General features: G+C 47.4%; 4 protein-coding genes across 4 annotated transcripts; 3 read left to right on the forward strand and 1 right to left on the reverse strand.

Annotated features, from left to right (window-relative positions):
• Positions 1 to 267: 267 nt before the first annotated feature.
• BKA67DRAFT_537439 (uncharacterized protein) lies at positions 268 to 765 on the forward strand (the record flags this gene model as incomplete). The annotated part of the gene is made up of 1 exon (XM_046100317.1): positions 268 to 765. One exon carries the CDS (start codon positions 268 to 270, stop codon positions 763 to 765), a length of 498 nt encoding a protein of 165 aa, XP_045955851.1.
• An 11,043-nt stretch (positions 766 to 11,808) lies between these two features.
• Positions 11,809 to 13,099, reverse strand: BKA67DRAFT_593451 (uncharacterized protein; the record flags this gene model as incomplete). Its single annotated transcript, XM_046104947.1, has 3 exons — positions 11,809 to 12,226; positions 12,281 to 12,864; positions 12,926 to 13,099. The coding sequence occupies 3 exons, from the start codon at positions 13,097 to 13,099 to the stop codon at positions 11,809 to 11,811; spliced, it is 1,176 nt and encodes a 391-aa protein (XP_045955852.1).
• A 605-nt stretch (positions 13,100 to 13,704) lies between these two features.
• BKA67DRAFT_571256 (uncharacterized protein) lies at positions 13,705 to 15,324 on the forward strand. Its single transcript, XM_046103212.1, has 4 exons — positions 13,705 to 13,895; positions 13,951 to 14,968; positions 15,037 to 15,105; positions 15,161 to 15,324. Exons 1-4 carry the CDS (start codon positions 13,815 to 13,817, stop codon positions 15,268 to 15,270), a joined length of 1,278 nt encoding a protein of 425 aa, XP_045955853.1. The 5' UTR covers positions 13,705 to 13,814; the 3' UTR covers positions 15,271 to 15,324.
• Positions 15,313 to 17,969, forward strand: BKA67DRAFT_571269 (uncharacterized protein). The gene is made up of 5 exons (XM_046103213.1): positions 15,313 to 15,831; positions 15,907 to 16,442; positions 16,500 to 16,641; positions 16,700 to 16,989; positions 17,064 to 17,969. The coding sequence occupies exons 1-5, from the start codon at positions 15,676 to 15,678 to the stop codon at positions 17,752 to 17,754; spliced, it is 1,815 nt and encodes a 604-aa protein (XP_045955854.1). The 5' UTR covers positions 15,313 to 15,675; the 3' UTR covers positions 17,755 to 17,969.
• The last annotated feature ends 1,221 nt before the right edge of the window (positions 17,970 to 19,190 follow it).

The raw sequence follows: 19,190 nt of genomic DNA on the forward strand, positions 1-19,190 counted from the left end.
AATTTGTGGTACACACGAGCCAGACTGGACTGGGGTTCGTGTCAATTGGGGTCGGATGAAAGCCGGTGGGTGAGTGCAGGCTTAAAAGGGCAGTCCGCGTCGTCGTGCGCGAGGCGAATAGGTATCGTGGTGGCAGCTGAGAGCGATTTCTCACTTTTCTAGGTAGATGGCAGAGGGGGGGGGGGAGAATAGGGAGGCGGAAGTTTTGGCTGACACTGAATTGTCGGATGGGCCGGGGTTGCCAAATCAGCGAGAGACCGCTACGGCATGGGTCAGCCAGTGAGCCACCAGGGCCACACAGGTAGGATCCCGCGGGAAGCCGCAAAATATGCGCGACTAGCCAGGGGTCACTGGTTCAGCGCATCCTTCTGGCTTGGTAATCAACCTGGAAGCTTCCCATTGGGCGTTAATACGCCGCACTCAGGCCCTGGTCGGTGCAACTCGTTAGCATGGTTAGAGGTTACAGTCTCGTCGACGATGGGACTCCTGCAGGACCGGACAGCGGTCTCTCAGGAGCGCGTCACCTGCCGGTCTGGTCTTCGGTCTAGCCAGGGACGAATGCAAGCACGTAGGCTTCTTTCCTGCCGGTCTGGTCTTCGGTCTAGCCAGGGGCGTATCGTCTCCAGGCTGTGGCCTTTCTCAGGTGGACGATGGAGCGTGAGGATGAAAGGAGAGAAGAGAAGTCAAGTTGAGCTGCCACGAGTAGCTCCTTATAGCTTTCTCGTCTGGGTGGATCCCTTGATCTTGGGTCCGCCAGTTCATTAAGGTTAGTGGGGATCGCTCGTCACCCCACAAGCGCAGTAAGGAGCTCACTACTTATTATGCGGGGCCTCCGTCGTCGGCATAGCCCCTCCGAAACGATTCCACTTGGCGTTCACGATAGTATTCTGCCCACTCTTCGTCCTCCTGCTCCAATTCAAGTCGGTTCCATTCGAGCATATAATCATTATAGTCGTCTTCGTTGTCGAACTCGAACCTGTCGTCAGGACTGATCCAGACCTCCTTCAGCGGAACGACTTTTGTGATTTGGACAGAGGACGGAGTCGGTGCCCTCGGAAAAGGAGACTGGGAGCTGGCAAGCCACCACAGCCACAGCAGCCACAATTGTTTTATCGATCGGATCGAATCCAATAACGGCTTTCAAACATATATTCCACCTTTCGCCTCCCAAAACAACAAAAACATCAACAACAACTCAAGGCGGCTTTCTGGCTGCGTAATGGTCTGCCAAAGGGTGGAATACAGCAACTATTCGCCGTGGACTTTTGCGAGATTCGAGACCTTCAACAAGTGAGAGATTATGGGATACTAGCGCTGTCGCCGTTCAAGCCATCTTTAGTTTATTTCCAAGTATCATCCAGCAAGCACTTTGGTGCCGTCGAATTGCGTGTCACCCCAGCCAGCAATTCTGACCCTTCACTTCGGCTAAAGATCTGCTGCGTATAGGCACTGCCTGAAGATTTGATAGAGGGGTGTCAAAGAATCTGTATTGGATTACCATTGGCAATAACAGTTTGTTAGCATGTAAGGACAGAACACAAATAGCATTTCAGGAGCTCTAGGAATCATGCGGATTCTGGGCAGTTGTGGGAAGGCTTAAGTTATAGAAATTGCAACAATTACAGTGGGAAGAGGTCATCAACTTAAGCCAATTTCAGTGGATTCAAGCCCAGCCATCACAAGCTGCGATCCGAGCAGATTTTGTCACTGCCGTTAACATTGCGCTTAACATGGTATGCCAAACATTGATCATGCCTATACGGATCTTTCTGGACCTCCCTATGCCACGTCTTATGGAAGAAAAAGGAAACAATGAGAATATTGCGTCTATTATAGAGCACGAACAAGCTCAGAATTGGATGATCGCGTTCGTCTTTGGAAGCTGTTGTCTTTTATTACGACGAACTAGGCGATCGACAGGAAGGCGTTGTCTCAACATACGGCGTTCCGAAGCAGAACTAAAACAAAGATCAGGAGCAGCAAGATTGGCATATGTGATGAACTTAGTAGCAAATGACTTCTGTACACCACACAGCGACTCAGTGCCTGGATGTTCTTGCGGTCTTAAAGTATTCGAGTGGCTTCGGAGTAAGAGTTCACTGGTGTCAGCTTAGTTACTATGCGAACTATAAATTGATAGAGGAAGCAACGAGAGGCTTTCGGTATGTCATCGGATGAGTGAGGCTAAGCTTCAGTAGGATTTTAAGCGCTCTGCTTCGGATTATATCACTTCCCGACATTCCCCTAGCCAATACGCCATCGTTCCTAGGCTTGCTATTCTATCAGCCGTATGGTATTTTGGAGCTTACCCGGTTGTATCTCGTTAACGTATGGATGGAGCAGGTACAAAGAGATCTGTCAGGATCTGGGGATTAGCAATCTAGCCAGCTTGAGTCCTGTCTATGGTCTCCAGACGGGCAAGCCACTAAATGAGCTCATCAACCAACTGTCCCAGACCACCTGTCCGAGTCACGGCGAAGAGCATGGCCAGATAGTGTCCCTGGCATGGTTGGAAAATTTCTATTTTCCACTTGTCTCTCTTAGTGTCCAGTCGAGTATCACGGAAGCAGGCCGACTGCGTTTTGTTGGTCGCCGAATAAGACGAATGCAGATTGCCCAAGTTGAAGCTTACGAAATGGAGTGTCCCCCATTGGTCGAAGATCTGGCCTTCAAAATTGCCAATGAAACAGTACGTTGCCTAATGATCTGAAGACCGTCTCACTAACTCGCAAAGAACGGTCACATATCCACCCATTTCAAAGAACGACTAAGATGGGGACCTACTTTGGTTGTCTTGAAACATGGGAGATTACGCGCACGAACAAGAGCATGTACCAGTACTATTGTTCCTTTGATAGTCAGTGACACCTACCAAGATCCCAAGATCACGTTTGATACAGGAGATGAACAACAAATGTTATCCTCAAGCCCTTGGTGGACGACATCAATCATTGAAGGAGATGTTGCTTTCGGGGCCAACGGGTTTACTTTTGTGTTCTTAATGCTCCGGTACTATCAGTGCAAACACTTCTCTTAGCTGGATACAAGAAAACAGGACCATGAGCAAGGGTGGTTCGAGCTAACAACACAAGTATGGCGTGAACTATTCGAAAGGAACTGTCAATAGCTTCATTATGCCCACATCCAAAGTCGTAACCAATCCTCTTCTATTTAGCGTTTCAAATGCCGGTCGTTATGTCTTGGCGACTTTTATTGGTACTGCCACCCTTCCCTCCCTTTCCTCCGAGTGGTCCATCGTCATCTATGTTCCCTGCGCTGCCAGTCGTTTCTGAGCTTGAACAATTAAGCATGATGTAGACGGAATTCATGTCGGCACTATTACATTGATCATTAGCACATAACTCCTAGGGTAAACATCGATTGCAAGCAAGGTAACCATACCTGAATCAGATGCCAAGGTGCAGTAAGATCTGAAATACGTTAAATGATATAAGTAGCTCAAGATGGAATCTATTTCTGAGAAGACAGAATAATGACAAAGCAGTATAGTATTCAGTCACGGATGAGTGCATTGACAGGCTTCTTATGTTAACTGCTTTGCAATAGACTAGGCATGCCCGTCACTAAGAAACAGACCAGGAAGGGCTGACCTCAGAACACATCACACATTCTCATTGCCTACGTAGTTACCTATGAACAGTCCGCACTGTAGCAAATTGCATAAGCATCTCGCGGGATATCATGAATAGGAGTGCTATAATGGTTGCGATAACCTGACGCCCGCTAACTTTGAACGCCATTTACTATCTGACTATAGCTAGGTGACTTGTCCATTCCCTAAATGCCGCCTTATTATAACTAGCAAATTATAGGTTTATATCTGTAATAAGCGCGCCTTTTAATACTATCTAGGATGTTTATTAATAAAAGCTAACTTTACTAAAGTAATTAACTATATTATATTATATAGTTTTAAGTTCTATGCTTATTATAAGAGTATAAGTGCGGATAACACTAAGTTATAAGAGCTAATAACATGAATTGTAACAATTACGGTAAAGTCACCAGGTGATAAGCTCCTTCGGGCAGTAGTTATATTCAAAGACTTATTCTTGAGGAGGGGAGAATAGAATGTCTCCATCGCTAGTTACGAAGCGGGGGTTTTACACTGACTACGCACGGGGGCGTACTCCGTACGCTGCTTAAGCGCTAGGCTAGCACCTAGGCTAGGTCGTTACCAAAATGCCGTGTTAGCATACTTGTTATACTTTATCTTTCCTTCGTCTTTAGTTTTATACCGCCCCTTTAAGTCGTTTATTAAACCTTTAGCCTTAGCTTTATAGTTTTTATAAAATAAATATAAAATATTATCTATATAAAAGAGTATAAAGACCTTTTTATCGGGTGTATAAAATAAACAAGGCTCTTCCGGGGACGATACTAGTTTTATCTAGTAAAGGGAGTTACTAAACTCCTTATTGTTGGAATATGGTTATCCGCGGTCTCGCACGACCATATAGTCTAGCTAGTTACCGGCGTACTGACGGCAAGCCACTACAGCCACACCGTGGCTGTCGGCAGCTTGCAACCGTATAGGCCAAACCCCTATCTGTAGATCGCGTACGATGGGAAGAATCCCTTCTTCCTTTCGTACGATAGCGCTGAATAGATCTATTTGTCGCCCAAACTGTACGGAAAGAAATGAATGGAGAAGCCATTCCACACTGATCAGTGTTCACTTGGCTATGAACGCAGATTGGCAAGAGTGAAGAGACGGCGTTATCTGAGTACGTACGGTAGTACGTAGCGAGACGTCGTGCTAGATCCTATTCGTGTGAAAAGAGTAAAAAGACAACGTTATCTAAGTTCGTACAATAGTACGTAGCGAGACGTTGTATTGGATCCTATTCCCGAATAGAAGACGTGTACCGTTTTTCTTCTTCGTACGAAGGTGCTCAAGTCTGAAAGAGTCCTATCCCTTCCGTACGAACATAGAATTACACGTGTGTGCCATTACACATCGATAATGAGTTTATCACCTCCCGCAGAAAGCGTAGCTACCGGTGCGCACGAACCGGGCGACGAACAACAACTCCGACAAGATGGCCTATCGCACGAACAAATGGCAGAGGGGAGCGATATTACCCTTAATGCTTGGCGAGCCGGGACAGCATTCGAGTTTTGGGACCGTACGATCGATCTCGAACAACCGATTAACGAAAAACACATTAATACGTACATTGGTCAGCTCGTAGCCGAGTATCAGGGCATCTCAACGCTCCGATCACTCATACGAGCATACCAGGAAGATTTTGAAGGATGGACCACGTTCCAGTTCGGGCACGCCGCACGACCTTTCAAGCGTGCCATGATCGAGAGACTTGAAAAAGGAGGATACCATTTCCCAAGCGGCCTTACGCAAGACAAACAGCTCGTACACCCGCTTGGAAACTCCGAGGCTGTCAGAACACCTCGTGTATCACCCCGTACGAGCACCCTTACACCCGGACCAAGTCGTATGAACGAATTGCCTCCGGAACGGATCGAGGATAACCCCGATCAACACCAAAGGACCGAACAGCAGTCGTACGCACCAGATGGCGTACGACAAACAGTCGAGGCCCCCGTAACAGGCAACCGACCGCAAAGGGACAGTAGGGAACGGTCGAACGACACCCAGGAAGTACCCGATCGTACGACTCGCTTCCCATCACGCCCTGCTCATGCATACCAAGAAGAACAGCCACGGTCGTACGACCAGGACTACGGCTATGGCAATGTCCCACCGGGAGTACCATTCACGATGGAAAGTCAGGGATTTCCATTCGCACGAGTAGCAACAGTTGGTCCAGAGAATCCAAACGACCCGTACGCGCTTCCACCACCCAAAAGAATATATAATAGCACGTGTAGCCCATCCCAGATCCAGGCCTTCGCCAAGGTTTGGAGAAAAGAGTTGAACTATACAGGGAAGCCGTACGATATCTTATACGACAAAGCCCGGATGTTTATAGCTGCGTGTAGGAAGATCGGAATCACCGAGGACCAATTCCACGTAGTATGGTCATATATCTTATCGGATCGTGCGTTAGACTTTTATGTCAACCATATCGGTCCCGACAAGATCTGGTATGATATCTATCGTGCGATGGATTTGCATTTCAACCACAGGGTGAACCACAACCAGTACTGGGCAGACTGGAGCTCGTTGACTTTCGTACGGATGCGAAAAGAACATACCGACAAGACCAATTCAGAGGTCCTAGAGATGCTGCTAGACAAGATGCAGTTAACCCAGCGTGCATTAGGAGCTGGATATCAAGGAGAGATCCAACTTCGTACGGCTGTTGAAAGAGCATGTCGAGGCGTTCCAGAGCTAGAACCAGCTCTGATTCAACAAAGGCAGTCGTGCGAAGAGCTATTCTCAGATATAAGAGCAGCCATCACTATAGCGTCGGACCGTGAGCCGACTATATACCTGTCACAACTAGACTCGTATATAACCAGGTATCTTACCGACCGTACGTATACCCGTAACCCGACACAACCGTACGAGCAGAAAAGGTTAGATGCTATCGTACGAAGACCATTCCGGGACAGAAAGTTTGGATCACGACCTCAGGGTCGTACAGACAAGAAATGCTTCGTATATAAGAAGGAAGGATGTTGGTCTACAAACCACACTCCGGAAGAGAGAGCAAGATCTCGTACGAGATACTTGACAACATGCGATGACCAAGACATCGAACCTCTATCTCGGGACGATTTTGCATCGTACGTACAGGACTACGAGGGACAGGACCCTGACCTAGAGGATACGTACGACTCCGAAGAGGAACAGGGACAAAAGGTTGTCCAATACCTCCTATCTGCGTCGTATATCCATCGTGCGACAGGCACAAGTGTATACGACATACCGTACGATCAACCATCCTCCGAAGCATTTGTCCTAGAGAACCAGTATTCACACGAATACCAAGGTGAGCTCTGGGATACTGGAGCATCACAGCTTTCTACAGTCGGCAAATCACAAGCCCTCGCGTGGCTACGTGACAACCCTCGTACGAAGGTTAAATGGGGTCCTTCGTCTAACACATTCAACTTTGGAGGAGGAGAACCCTTACACGCAATTGGTACAATAACCAAAACCAATCCCCTTGGTGAGGTTACGTACTATATCCTAGAGGTAGACACCCCATTCCTGTTATCATTAAACGATGCAGACCGCCTTGGAGCATATTTTGATAACATTACAAACCGCATCGTACGGAAGAACGATGGTATCTCACTTCCGGTCGTACGAAAATGGGGACACCCGTTCTTTAACCTGTCTCGTACGGAGGCATCCATGTTCTTAACAGAACAAGAGCTAAGGCGCCTACACCGTCGATTCGGACACGCGCACGCAGACCGACTCTACCGGTTACTTCGGAAAGCCGGTATCGAGGATGTTAATTACTCCGTACTAGAGGGAATACAAAAGGTGTGCCACCATTGCCAATCGTACGACCAAGCACCCAAAAGATTCAAGTTTACGTTAAAGGACGACCATAACTTTAACTACGAGATCTTTGTAGATATCGTACACTTATCCGACGGGAAGGCCCTCTACGTAATCGACGCTTCGACGTCGTACCAGGCCGCTAAGTTCCTAGAAAAGGAAGACGCACGAAGCGTGTGGGATGCGTTATGCCGATGCTGGATCTTTGTATACCTCGGGCCGCCAGATATTATCTCGCACGACCCGGGTACCAACTTCGCATCCAAGGAGTTTAGGAGCAGCGCACGTATAATGGGCTGTACGTGTAAGGAGGCACCCATCGAGGCTCACTGGGCAATCGGAAAGATTGAACGCGCCCATCCACCCTTACGGAGGTCGTACGACATCCTGAAGAAAGAGCTCGGCCATAGTACCGACAACCGTACGATCCTCCAGATGGCAGTTAAGGCCCTAAACGATACCGCCGGACCAGACGGCATCGTACCAACGCTCTTAGTGTTTGGAGCGTACCCACGGATCAACTATAACTCTCCACCATCAACAGACAACATCGCCCGTGCGAAGGCTATTTCCAAAGCTATGACTGAACTCCGGAAGATTAACGCTCAAGTTAATATTAGTCGTGCGATCAATACTAGGAATGGTCCTAATCCGTACGCCGTAAAAGCACTCCCTCTCCGTAGTAAGGTCCTCGTATGGAGAGAAAAAGAGGGATGGCAAGGCCCGTACGAGATCGAATCGCACGACGGGGAGGATGTAATCCTTAATATGGTGAATGGACCGACCAGGTTCCGGTGTACGCACGTCAAGCCGTACTATGAACCGGAGGTCGAGGAGGAGGAGGATACGGAGGTTGCTCCCATCGTACGAGAACCACCACCTGTACGAAGGAGAGGACGACCACGTAAGAGTGTCGTGACAGATCCGGAGATTGCTCCTATCGTACGAGAATCACCACCCGTACGAAAGAGAGGACGACCACGTAAGAATGCCGTGGCAGATCTGGAGATTGCTCCTATCGTATAAGGACCGTTCCCCGTACGACGGACAGGTCGACCACAAAGGCATGCAGTTATCCATCTAACTCAAAAGGAGAAGGATAATCGTACGCTAGCAATCAAGCTAAGAGAAGATGGTGTTATTACCACTCCTGGAGCACCGTTCGAGGAGTCAGATGCTGTGGAAGTAAATGATCTTACCGTACGAGGTGTATTTGAAATTATCAAATACGACCCGTATCTCCACAAAGGAATACGGATCTTTAAGACTCGCCTCGTACGAGAAATCAAGGGCAAGACAACACGACCGTACGAAAAGAGCAGACTCGTCGTACAAGGGTACGGTGACGATTCTAAGGATCAAATTCTAACCCAGGCACCAACTATCCAACGGGTAAGCCAACGGCTTATCCTTGTACTTGGTCCAACTTTGATCAAGTCGTACGGAATGGTTGGAGAACTACGAGATATCACACAGGCTTATCCACAAGCCCACGACCAGCTCGCACGACACATTCTAGCAGTATTGCCACCAGAGCTACAAGCCAAATACCCGGAGGGTACCGTCTTGTGGATCAAGAAGCCTTTATACGGCCTGGCAGAATCAGGACTATATTGGTTCAAGACGTACCATAGTCACCATACGGAGAATTTGAATATGGACACATCAACGTACGACTCATGTCTATTACTCTCTAAGGACAGCTCGTACGAGTTTGGAATCACAGCCCTTCAAACAGACGACACCCTAAGCTTCGGTACGGAAAGTTTCTCTCGTCGAGAGGAGGAAGAGATGCAAAAGGCAGGTTTCCGTACGAAGCCCAAAACTGCTCTATCGCACGACAACCCTTTAGAGTTTAATGGTAGCCGTATCGAGATGGATGGGGAGGATATTCTATTCCTCCAGAAAGGGCAGACCGAGAACCTACAGATTGTTGACCATCGTGCGGAGGATGCACCCTAGTAATATGTCTCTCAACGCGCACGAGGAGCATATATCTCGTCTGTCTGTCAACCAGAGGCAGCGTACGACCTATCGACTGCTGCCCAAGTAACGGAACCGGAGGATACCGATATCGATTTCCTAAACCAGCGAATCCAATGGCAGATCGACAACCCTCGTAGAGGCCTAAGGTTTATTCCTTTGGATCTAGCTCGTACGAAGTTATATGTGTTTACGGATGGTTCCTTCGCGAACAACCGTGACCTCTCATCCCAGCTTGGGTTTATTGTAGTACTCGCGCAAGAGATACATCGTACGAAACAAGAAATGACCTTAAGAGGGAACATCGTACACTGGACATCGTCCAAATGTAAAAGAGTTACGAGGAGTGTTCTTGCGAGTGAGTTGTACGGCATGGTAAACGGTTTTGATATTAGAATAGCCATTTGTACGACACTTAGAAAGATTACCGACCGCCTAGAACTACCACGGATCCCTATGGTCGTCTGTACAGACTCATTTTCCGTGTACGACTGTCTTGTCAAACTCGGCACGACACAAGAGAAACGGCTTATGATCGACATCATGGCCTTACGGGAGTCGTACGAGATGAGAGAGATTTCGGAGATCCAATGGATTAATGGGAACGATAACCCGGCAGACGCTTGTACGAAAGCAAAGCCTAACGCAGCATTAGAAAAGCTGGTATCGACAAACCAGCTTACCGTACGGATTGGAGGATATGTTAACCGTCATGTACGAGAAGAATGACAATCATGGACACAAGGAGGCACCGTACGGAAGTATGGTCAGAACGCAATCAATTATATCTCGTACGAACTACGAGAACTACCCAGTTCCACCCCGGGTTCCTTCCTTCTAATCGATCAAATGCAACGCTGTGCGTGCGACTTCCAGATGCAGTTGGAACAGGAGCTATGCTGGTATCCTTGGACAAGGATACAACGGTCGAAGACCGGAAAAGAAGCATGGCATGAGTGTGCACACGGCCGATCGGAAGCTGTACCAACGGCAGAGACAAGACTATACATGGTTAGCCAGCCGTACGAGGACAAGAGAAAGCAGAACGTACAGTGCAGTAAAGTACGAATCGCGTCGTACGATCTTGGCAATCGCAAGGGGGATATGGCCCTAGTCGTTGTTCACCGTAATGCGCACATCTGTCATAGGCATCTGGGCGAGGGCGAGCTCCTCATTCTAGAAAAGAGCGTTAGCATACGATCGTGCGATTATAAAAGCAACGTACGTACGTTCTTGCAAAGGGCGAGAATATTCGCACGAGTCTGAGCATCGCTACCATAGTGCACGATAAACGTCTGCTTGCCACCTACGGACCCGATGAACGAGGTACGTAGCAGCGGGTTGGTGTGTAGGGCAACAGGAAGAGTGGCCATAGTGATAGAGTTGAAGAGCATGGAGGGAGAAGAGAGAGACCTAAGGAAGGGCGTACGAAAGGATCCTTTTATATCTTTTTGGGCGTACGTTCTCGACAGCAAAAGATGTGATTCACTCACTCGACGTGATTCACTCACTCGATGTGATTCACTCACTCGAGGTGATTCAGCCACGAGCAAGGAAGGCATGCAAAACAAGCTGTTCATCACAGCAGAAGCGTACGAAAGATCAGACGGCCCGTACGAGCTAATCGTGCGGAAAGACCTGATAGCAGGTACACAGGGGGATATCTGGATTTAACTCCAGGTACATTCCAGGACGCCCCGGAGCCATCCTTTAGTCGTTTGTGACTGTACGGAGATAGCTGGACTTAACCAAGGCCAGTTGCCCCTATTCCTAGGGAAGAACGTTTTTCATTTGTTTTACTATCGTACGAACCGCGAAAGAAAAGATAGCTAGTGTTAGAATATGGTTATCCGCGGTCTCGCACGACCATATAGTCTAGCTAGTTACCGGCGTACTGACGGCAAGCCACTATAGCCACACCGTGGCTGTCGGCAGCTTGCAGCCGTATAGGCCAAACCCCTATCTGTAGATCGCGTACGATGGGAAGAATCCCTTCTTCCTTTCGTACGATAGCGCTGAATAGATCTATTTGTCGCCCAAACTGTACGGAAAGAAATGAATGGAGAAGCCATTCCACACTTATATTATAATAAAAGAGAGTTTCATAACTTATATAATGGTCTTTAGATCTTAAAACATCTCCCGTTTATATTAATAAGGCACAAGGTGGTATTTAGAACGATTGTTACGAATAAATGATACGCAAACAACATTATTTATTTCCATCTATAAATCTAGCAACTGAATATAATATTTCAACGGGGCTGCAAATCTCATTTAATCGCATCATTGACATCCCTTTATTAGGAGCCATACTAGACCGTTTATGTGATAGCGAATACTGTACTCTATTGAGCTGGCGCCTAGGTTCCTTTTGTCTTGTGTGAAAACGGACAGCCAGTTGAGCCACGTGTCTTCATGAAATCAATCGCAGCTGCCATTTCAGCCCTCCCCTTTCCCTCCTGGGGTTTAGGACCAATTGTCCACAAGTTATAACCTTGCGGGTGGTATCGATCACCCATGGATCCGGGAGCTCGTCCACCAAGAGCTCTGAAAAGGATCGCCGCAGGGCCCCACATAGACCAGAATGTGGGTTTCACATACCAAGGCTGTGGGATAACTTGCGGGAAGTTGTAGAATCCGGTTTCGGTGTTGTCATTTTCCACAGCTTTGACAGCGAAGAGCGATGGCCTGGGAAGGCAAAAGTTACGGATAAGTACTTTGCGAATTGCTTGATATGTAAATAAAATGCTCGACAATATGAACCCAGGCGATTCAAGACTGAGGTTCAGGTTAGTTTGTGTTGTGAAAATTATCAGATAGTTTGATACATACTTCAAGCTCTTCCTCATTGTATCATCTAGTTCGAATCCCAATGTCTTTCTCAGAAGCATCGTAATCGCTCGTGGCAGCCGCGCCGTAGCACCATCGACGTATACTCGAACATATTGGTCGTTCGTAGCGGACGGTTCGGCGACACGCTTTTCGTATTCGATAGTCCAACCCCTTAGTTCCGTCGCAAAATGTAATCCATCCTTCCAGCCCTGTTCACTTGATGGCAAAGGTGTGAACGGGATAAGCATATCTTCACCCAAATGTTTATGGAATATTCCAATGGCGCATTTTTCCACTTCTCCAAGTCTTCGCCACTCACTACCGTCAAGGATCCGGAATATTTCGACCACATTATCGCCCAAGGTATGTAATAGGTCTTCGTCGAGGATTTTACCCGCTTGTCGGTATCTTTGGTGGAAGTAATTCATCCTCGCCACTGATTGCTGGTAACGTTCCGAATCTCTCGGTTGTGACTGAACCTCTCGAAGGAGGATCTCAGTATCTACAGCACGTTTGCCCGCATTTCGAGTATTGTTCTGTCCTGTAACAGCAAACAGCTTTGACATAGTGGATATACCGCCAGCCTAATCGGGTTAGCTAGATGATACATGTAAAAGAGTACAATTGCGGGTATGAGTATAATACCTTAAGTAGGGCGATCCGTCGTGCCTTGTTCATAGCTGAAGGAAATTCTAGCTCTTGTAGCTGTTGCATAATGTTGAACGCTTCTTGGGTTGTCATGCTAGATAATGGCCGCTGGCTGAATCCAGACTCAATACTTTGGGCCCGACGATTGCGCAGCGAGCGGACTACGGCCATGTAGATAGCAACTAAGGTGCAGGGCAGCCAGTAGCTTATCCATTGCTGGTGGGCAATGGCCAAATATCGCTGGTAAATCAGGTCCATTGGTGAAAGACTCTCCTCTGGCTTGATATCGCAGGTATATTCAAAAAGAAAAACCCAAAAAGAAATTTGTATACAATCCGAGGGATTTCAGTACTGGCTTATCCGTCTGCCTCGAGAGATTTGAAGCTTGACGAGGTTATGAAAAAAGTCCAGACCTGTATTCATACCAGAACTCGATTGAAATTTATAGAGGAATTACCACCGCCTATGAGAAAAGAATGAACACATGTGAAACCGAGTGCTTATACAAATTGTTGGAAACATCACATATCCCCGAGTTTTGTTGAGTGCATCCATACTACGGACTTTTGTTGAGTTCCGCTCCAGGATCACAGAGCGCAGCGCATGTAGCAATTTTTGACGCATTGGATTCTAAGTACGGCCAATGATGGATGAAGTGGAGCGTCTTGGCGGACCGGATATATGGGTCATGTCGGCTCCAGGATCAATCCGAGGCATAGTGATTACAATATCTTCGGGCGATCAGATCATCATGTGGCCAGTGCAGCCAACTGTCAAACCCATCAAACATCCATCAATCAATCCGATGCACAAGCCATGTGAACCCCATTGAAAAAAAAAATCCATCGCACATATATTTCACTGTGCGAGTATATGATAGTTAGAAATGCAGAGCCGTCCATCAAAAGTTAGGAAGAGCTTTGGCAGGCCAAGGCTAGACGGTCCTGGTGCGGCTACTTTATCCGAGGTCTCTTCCGTGTTCTACCTTGTTTTCCCCAGTCCCTAGACTAATCTGCAAGCAGGATCGTCGGCAGCAGATTCGACGGGCCCAGAGAACTTATAGGCGCAGGAGAGAGGAGACGCTACAAAGCAGCATTTCACGAAGTCTGGAGTGGGAAGAGCATGTCCAGATAATCACGCGGTCACTCCTCGAATTTTATGACGCTGCTTACACTTCCAAGCTCCACGAAACTCATCCAGCGCTTTTTGCACATCTTACAAAATTGCGGAAGATATTGCAGTCGGGATGTGATCCAAGCAGGCATCAGGGCGGTTCCGTTGGTACGGTAGCTACTGCGAAAGGTATACGGGCCGCCTCTACAGAAATTTCGACTGGCTGGGAAGCAAAAAGCAAGAAACCGATGGCCATTACAGCTCTTGGCTATCAAATCACGGAGCCAGCCAGCCGTAGTGTCTTAAACAGCGCCGAAAATAGATCCCCTAACCTCGGAATACTGCCAAAATCGCAAGGGTTTCAGTCACTAGTTTCAACAAAACTGGCAATGGGTCGTAACGTCGCAAGCACTATTCAACCTAGTTACAGCTTCCAAGAGACATCCTTTACTCGAAGACTACATCGATATAGCTTGGAGTATGCATTTCGGCTATTTTGCGATCCGCGCTCGGATCCTGGCACAGTTTACCGGACATTCAGACTAGTGCCATGCGTACAAGACAAGGCGAAGATGTACCCATACTTCAAAAAGCTCGTGAGCTCTGAAAGGGACGAACCTTTGGAGATAGCCGCCCTGCCGTTCTATTGCATAGGAGGTGCTGGCAGGCATTATCCGCTCAGCGACGAACACGGAAATCCCAAATACCCGTTGAACTCACGGCTCCCTAGACGGCTTATTGGATTACCAAATATATCGCTTTATGGCAGTGAAGCCGAGTTGGAATCAAATCGCCATAGGATGCTTGAAACACTCTGTCTTGAGGGCGACTGGCTCGATTGTAGAGACGTGGAAGGATACCTACGATCTAAGGGAGCGATTACGCACAAATCTTACGAGCAGCCCGATAAACACATGGAAATACACGGTATATTGATTCCACAGCACATCCCTCCGGTATGAACAACAGTTAAAATAACATTGAAAACAATGTAGGATCTGCGACGACATATTCAACTCACAACAGGGTTGATTATGCAGTAGATATAGACCTTTTTTTGGAAGGTAAGCTAAAGTATACTCTCAATACCATAGTCACACCATAGCTTACTTCTCATAGGCCTAATTCCTGGGTTTGCTCTTCTGGGCCGGGCTCCAGGCTTTAGACGGTGCATTGTGGAGGATGCTTACCATCGATCGTTGCAAAATCATGTATATCCACTGCCTTAGTATTTGAAATGAATTACTTCTCCTTGGCTATAAATGATTCAAGCTATTTCATCACTAGAAGCAAGCTCTATGCATGACCCGGCTTCACTAATAATGTTTGTTCTGTTAGCCTTCATGGTAATTTACCCCCGTACATTTAGACCCCATCGCCACGTGCATACACCCAATAAACCACGAAGCTATAGCTGCAGGTTGTGCACTGCCTGGTTTTCAGCCCAACCGGGGCCAATCTGGGCGCTTTTGTGATTCTGCCATGCGGATGTGATAGTCGAGAATATTCACATCTTTCCCTTCAACTCGGAATAACCAACTCGGGATGCCGAGCTCAATCAACAACCTACTCTTGGTTCGCGACTTATTCTGGTCAGGATCTGCCAAACAAAATAGTCCAACTCATTGTGCGCAATGTCCAGTTTTACGTACGGCTCGTTCGGGGACATCATAACCACGGCGCAGCTAGCTTGGCAATTGGCGCAGGCGCTTAGCGATAGCCATGGCTCCTCACGAAGGTTGAAAGACCTGGTAAATGAGCTGACCCAACTTTACAGCGCAATTCGAAAGGTATCTACCCATTACCTTGACAGCAGTGAAGCCCCGGAATTAGAAAACACGCTGATCTCCCAATCTTGACCGCAGTTGACCGACTTCTGGCAATCAAGAGCACAAAGCCTTGAGCTAGAGGATCTTGCTGACATCGCCAAGCCCGCCGTTACCGAATGCCGCGATGCGATCGAAACATTCCTTCAAAACCAAATCAAGAGGTATGGAAAGAGCTTGTTGCAGGCACATGGGACTCGGAAGTCCTTCATCGATAAACTAAAACGCATCAAATGGCATACCTTCGAAACACAACGAGTCGAAGAGTTGCGTGAGAAACTGAGGCGCAACAAAGAGACTCTAGATATAGTGCACAACCTGGCTCAAAGTTTGCGCCCGTTTCTCTCCAATGGTTGCAAATTGTTGTTTAGTGTGCTGATACAAGCCGTAAATAGTGCTAGAGAAGAACAGAATGCTGCTCTTGTGCAAAAAAGGTTGGCAGACCTTGCAACCGCGAATACAAAATCACGCATGCTTGTGCATGAGCAACTTAATGAGGTCATGGGAGCCTTAAGAGACCATACGAGAAATGTAGTGCAGATCGACCAAAAGCTTGACATTACTCTGTCCGAATTGTAGCTAAAGTCCTGCCAGTTTGAAGTCATTTCCACCAAGTCGCTGATTCTTTCTAGCCGAGCAGCAAACACGCAGGTGTCGAGCTTAGTACCAAGAATTTATAGTACCCTCAGCCTATACAATCAAGATACGGCTTTCATTGAGGATTCACTGGGGTATAGAATCCCGATTTACCTTGCCACCAATCCATCCTGGACGGTATGCATGCATGCACAAGTCATAAGCATACAAATATACTGACAATACCCGGGTCCAGACTATACGCTCAATCATGCAAGATCAATTCAGGCATCGGCCGGGAACCAATTTAGTATCGGGCAACAAATATGTTTTGCAGGACGCCAGTACTGGCCGAGATTTGCAGCCAGATGTCGAGTTCCACAAAATGGTACGTGCTGGTCAAACGCTGTCTATGACTATGATCTTTCCCGGAAATTGGAGTCAATCAGGCAATTTGGAGGGAAACCTGGAAAACGACAGAGACAACGTTTGTCCTAAATGCCTTCATCCACAGGCCGTGAATAACACTGACATGGACATAACTTGGTAGGTGGTAGACATCCATACCCATCCCGACTGCCATCACATAAACGTGAAGTGAATTTCTGACGTGGCAACAGTGGAAACGCCCAATGTGGATTTATCTATCGAAGGATTCAGGATTTCTCTAACACGAGTGATGATCAATTAGATGTTTGGTTGAAACAGAATGATACTCACGCAATCCAAGACGAGGAACCCCTTCCTCTTGTCACAGACTCCCTTTCAGAGGATGCTCAGAATATCGTTGCTGAGCGCTATGATCTAAACGGACCCGAGGTATTCAAACGCGTTAGGTTCATAACTCGCTGGGAAGATCTCGAGGAGTCGCGCAAAGGGTTTTCTTGTACCGTTGGCGGCATTGGATTCTGGAGAGCCTCTCACGAGGGCTGGTGTGGGATGGCATATCTCCAGGTCCTTGTTCTCGTGATGGTGCAAATAAGAGAGATGAAGTTGATAGCGTCCCGCGAGAACACGCTGCATACGAAGATGAAGATGTGCTTGTACTTTGCGGGCTGTGACAAGCGCAACTCCATACCCGTTTTGGTGGTTTTCGCCGAATCGGCTGTCCAACGGAAACGCGTAAGAAAAGTGCTTGGACGCCTGAGTGCATTCACAGATTCACGCCTGCGGCTTCTCGTCGTCGATCCGGTTGAATTTCTTGCGGACAAGGCCAGGTGGGAGAGAATCAAACTGCGTAAAACAACACTATTATCACACGAGGCTAAAAGGGTAGTACAAGGGATTACGAATCGCCGAAACGCAGGCTAATACTTTTCTAACAAGAAAACAAAGATCAATTTGTTGTTGAGCATGGGATATTTTTAGTGAACTCTTCAAGCATGGCCCCCTTCAAGCTATAGCCATCTTTGATCAGGGTATTATGTTACTGGGTAGCTCCTAACCAGTAGCTTTACCATCAAACCTGTGTGACGTGGTAGCGGCACTAACCCACGGCTGCATCCTAAGCCAAACCATATTCATCCAATAAGTTATTTATGTTAATAACGTAAATTGTATCGGAGTTTTCGCTTGAATTTCAATCGATGGTGACGAACTCGGGGATCGTAACTACAAGTACGATGTATAAATTGTTAATCGTACCGATGGCTCATTGCTAGACATTTTAAGAGGAGCTTCTTTGACCACGTATAATCCTTCTGCGATCACATCGTTACTTGACAAGACGATGTGGCCTCACGCATTTCGTAAGGATTATCAGCAGTGAGATGGGTAGAGCATCAGTTTGAAGCTTTTTAAAGACATGAAAAAATAATATCTTTCAGTAGCATCCCCGCCCACTGTGTCTCCTTGAGACGTCTCCTGATGCATTTAGCTAGAGCCTTTGACTAGCCATCAAGAACAAAAACTCGGCTCCCACGGGATCCAGAACAGACGCATAGTGCGCGAGGAGCAACAGGTCCGGAGGGTAGAAGTAGGGGAGGGTTTAATTATATTCAGTCCAGTGTTTCGATTAATGTCATTTGCCAAACCATCATTGTCGTGAATTTGGCGGTAGAGGCATTGTCATGCATCATTCTTCTCCCTTCCGCGATCGTGTCATGTTGCAAAATCCCATTCTTATGGTTCTACATTCTTCCCTCATGTTTCCTTGATACGATTCTTTAGGTACGAATGGGTTACAAGATGGCCAAGTGCCACAATCACGATACCCAGGGTTTACTTCGAATGTCTCTCAACACCATGACCACACTCAGAGAGTATGTGACAAACGGAACCAGGATTTATACACCGCTAACAAAGTCCCGCAAGTGAAACTTCTGGATTACAGAAGAATTTCAATCATTGGCAGAACACTTGATTCCAAAGCATCAGCCGGGCCAGACAACACCCCAGCTTTCAGCATCCAGGAATTGGGGATCGAACACGAGATCATGCAAGACACGTCCGACCTGATCAGTCTACAGCCGTAGGTGATTTTCAGTAATATGTCGTGGTGCTCTGGGAAATTCATGCGTCGGATAGGTAGGGTAATATCGGGGGGCATAAACCCAGCACCGCATGAACCTGACTCCAACTTTATGATGCATTGGATGCCATTCTCTTGGTAGGGGTGGAAGAAGATGCAGTGTTTAAATCTGGGACTTCTTTCGTAGCATGTGTGGCTGCTGATATCGCGTCTAATGTCATTGCGTTCACCAGCCGCTGATGCGCAGATAATAGCGGACGGGCGTGGGAATGGAGAA

The sequence above is a fragment of the Truncatella angustata genome, assembly GCF_020726525.1.
Source record: "Truncatella angustata strain MPI-SDFR-AT-0073 chromosome Unknown BKA67scaffold_6, whole genome shotgun sequence".
Lineage (NCBI taxonomy): Eukaryota > Fungi > Ascomycota > Sordariomycetes > Amphisphaeriales > Sporocadaceae > Truncatella > Truncatella angustata.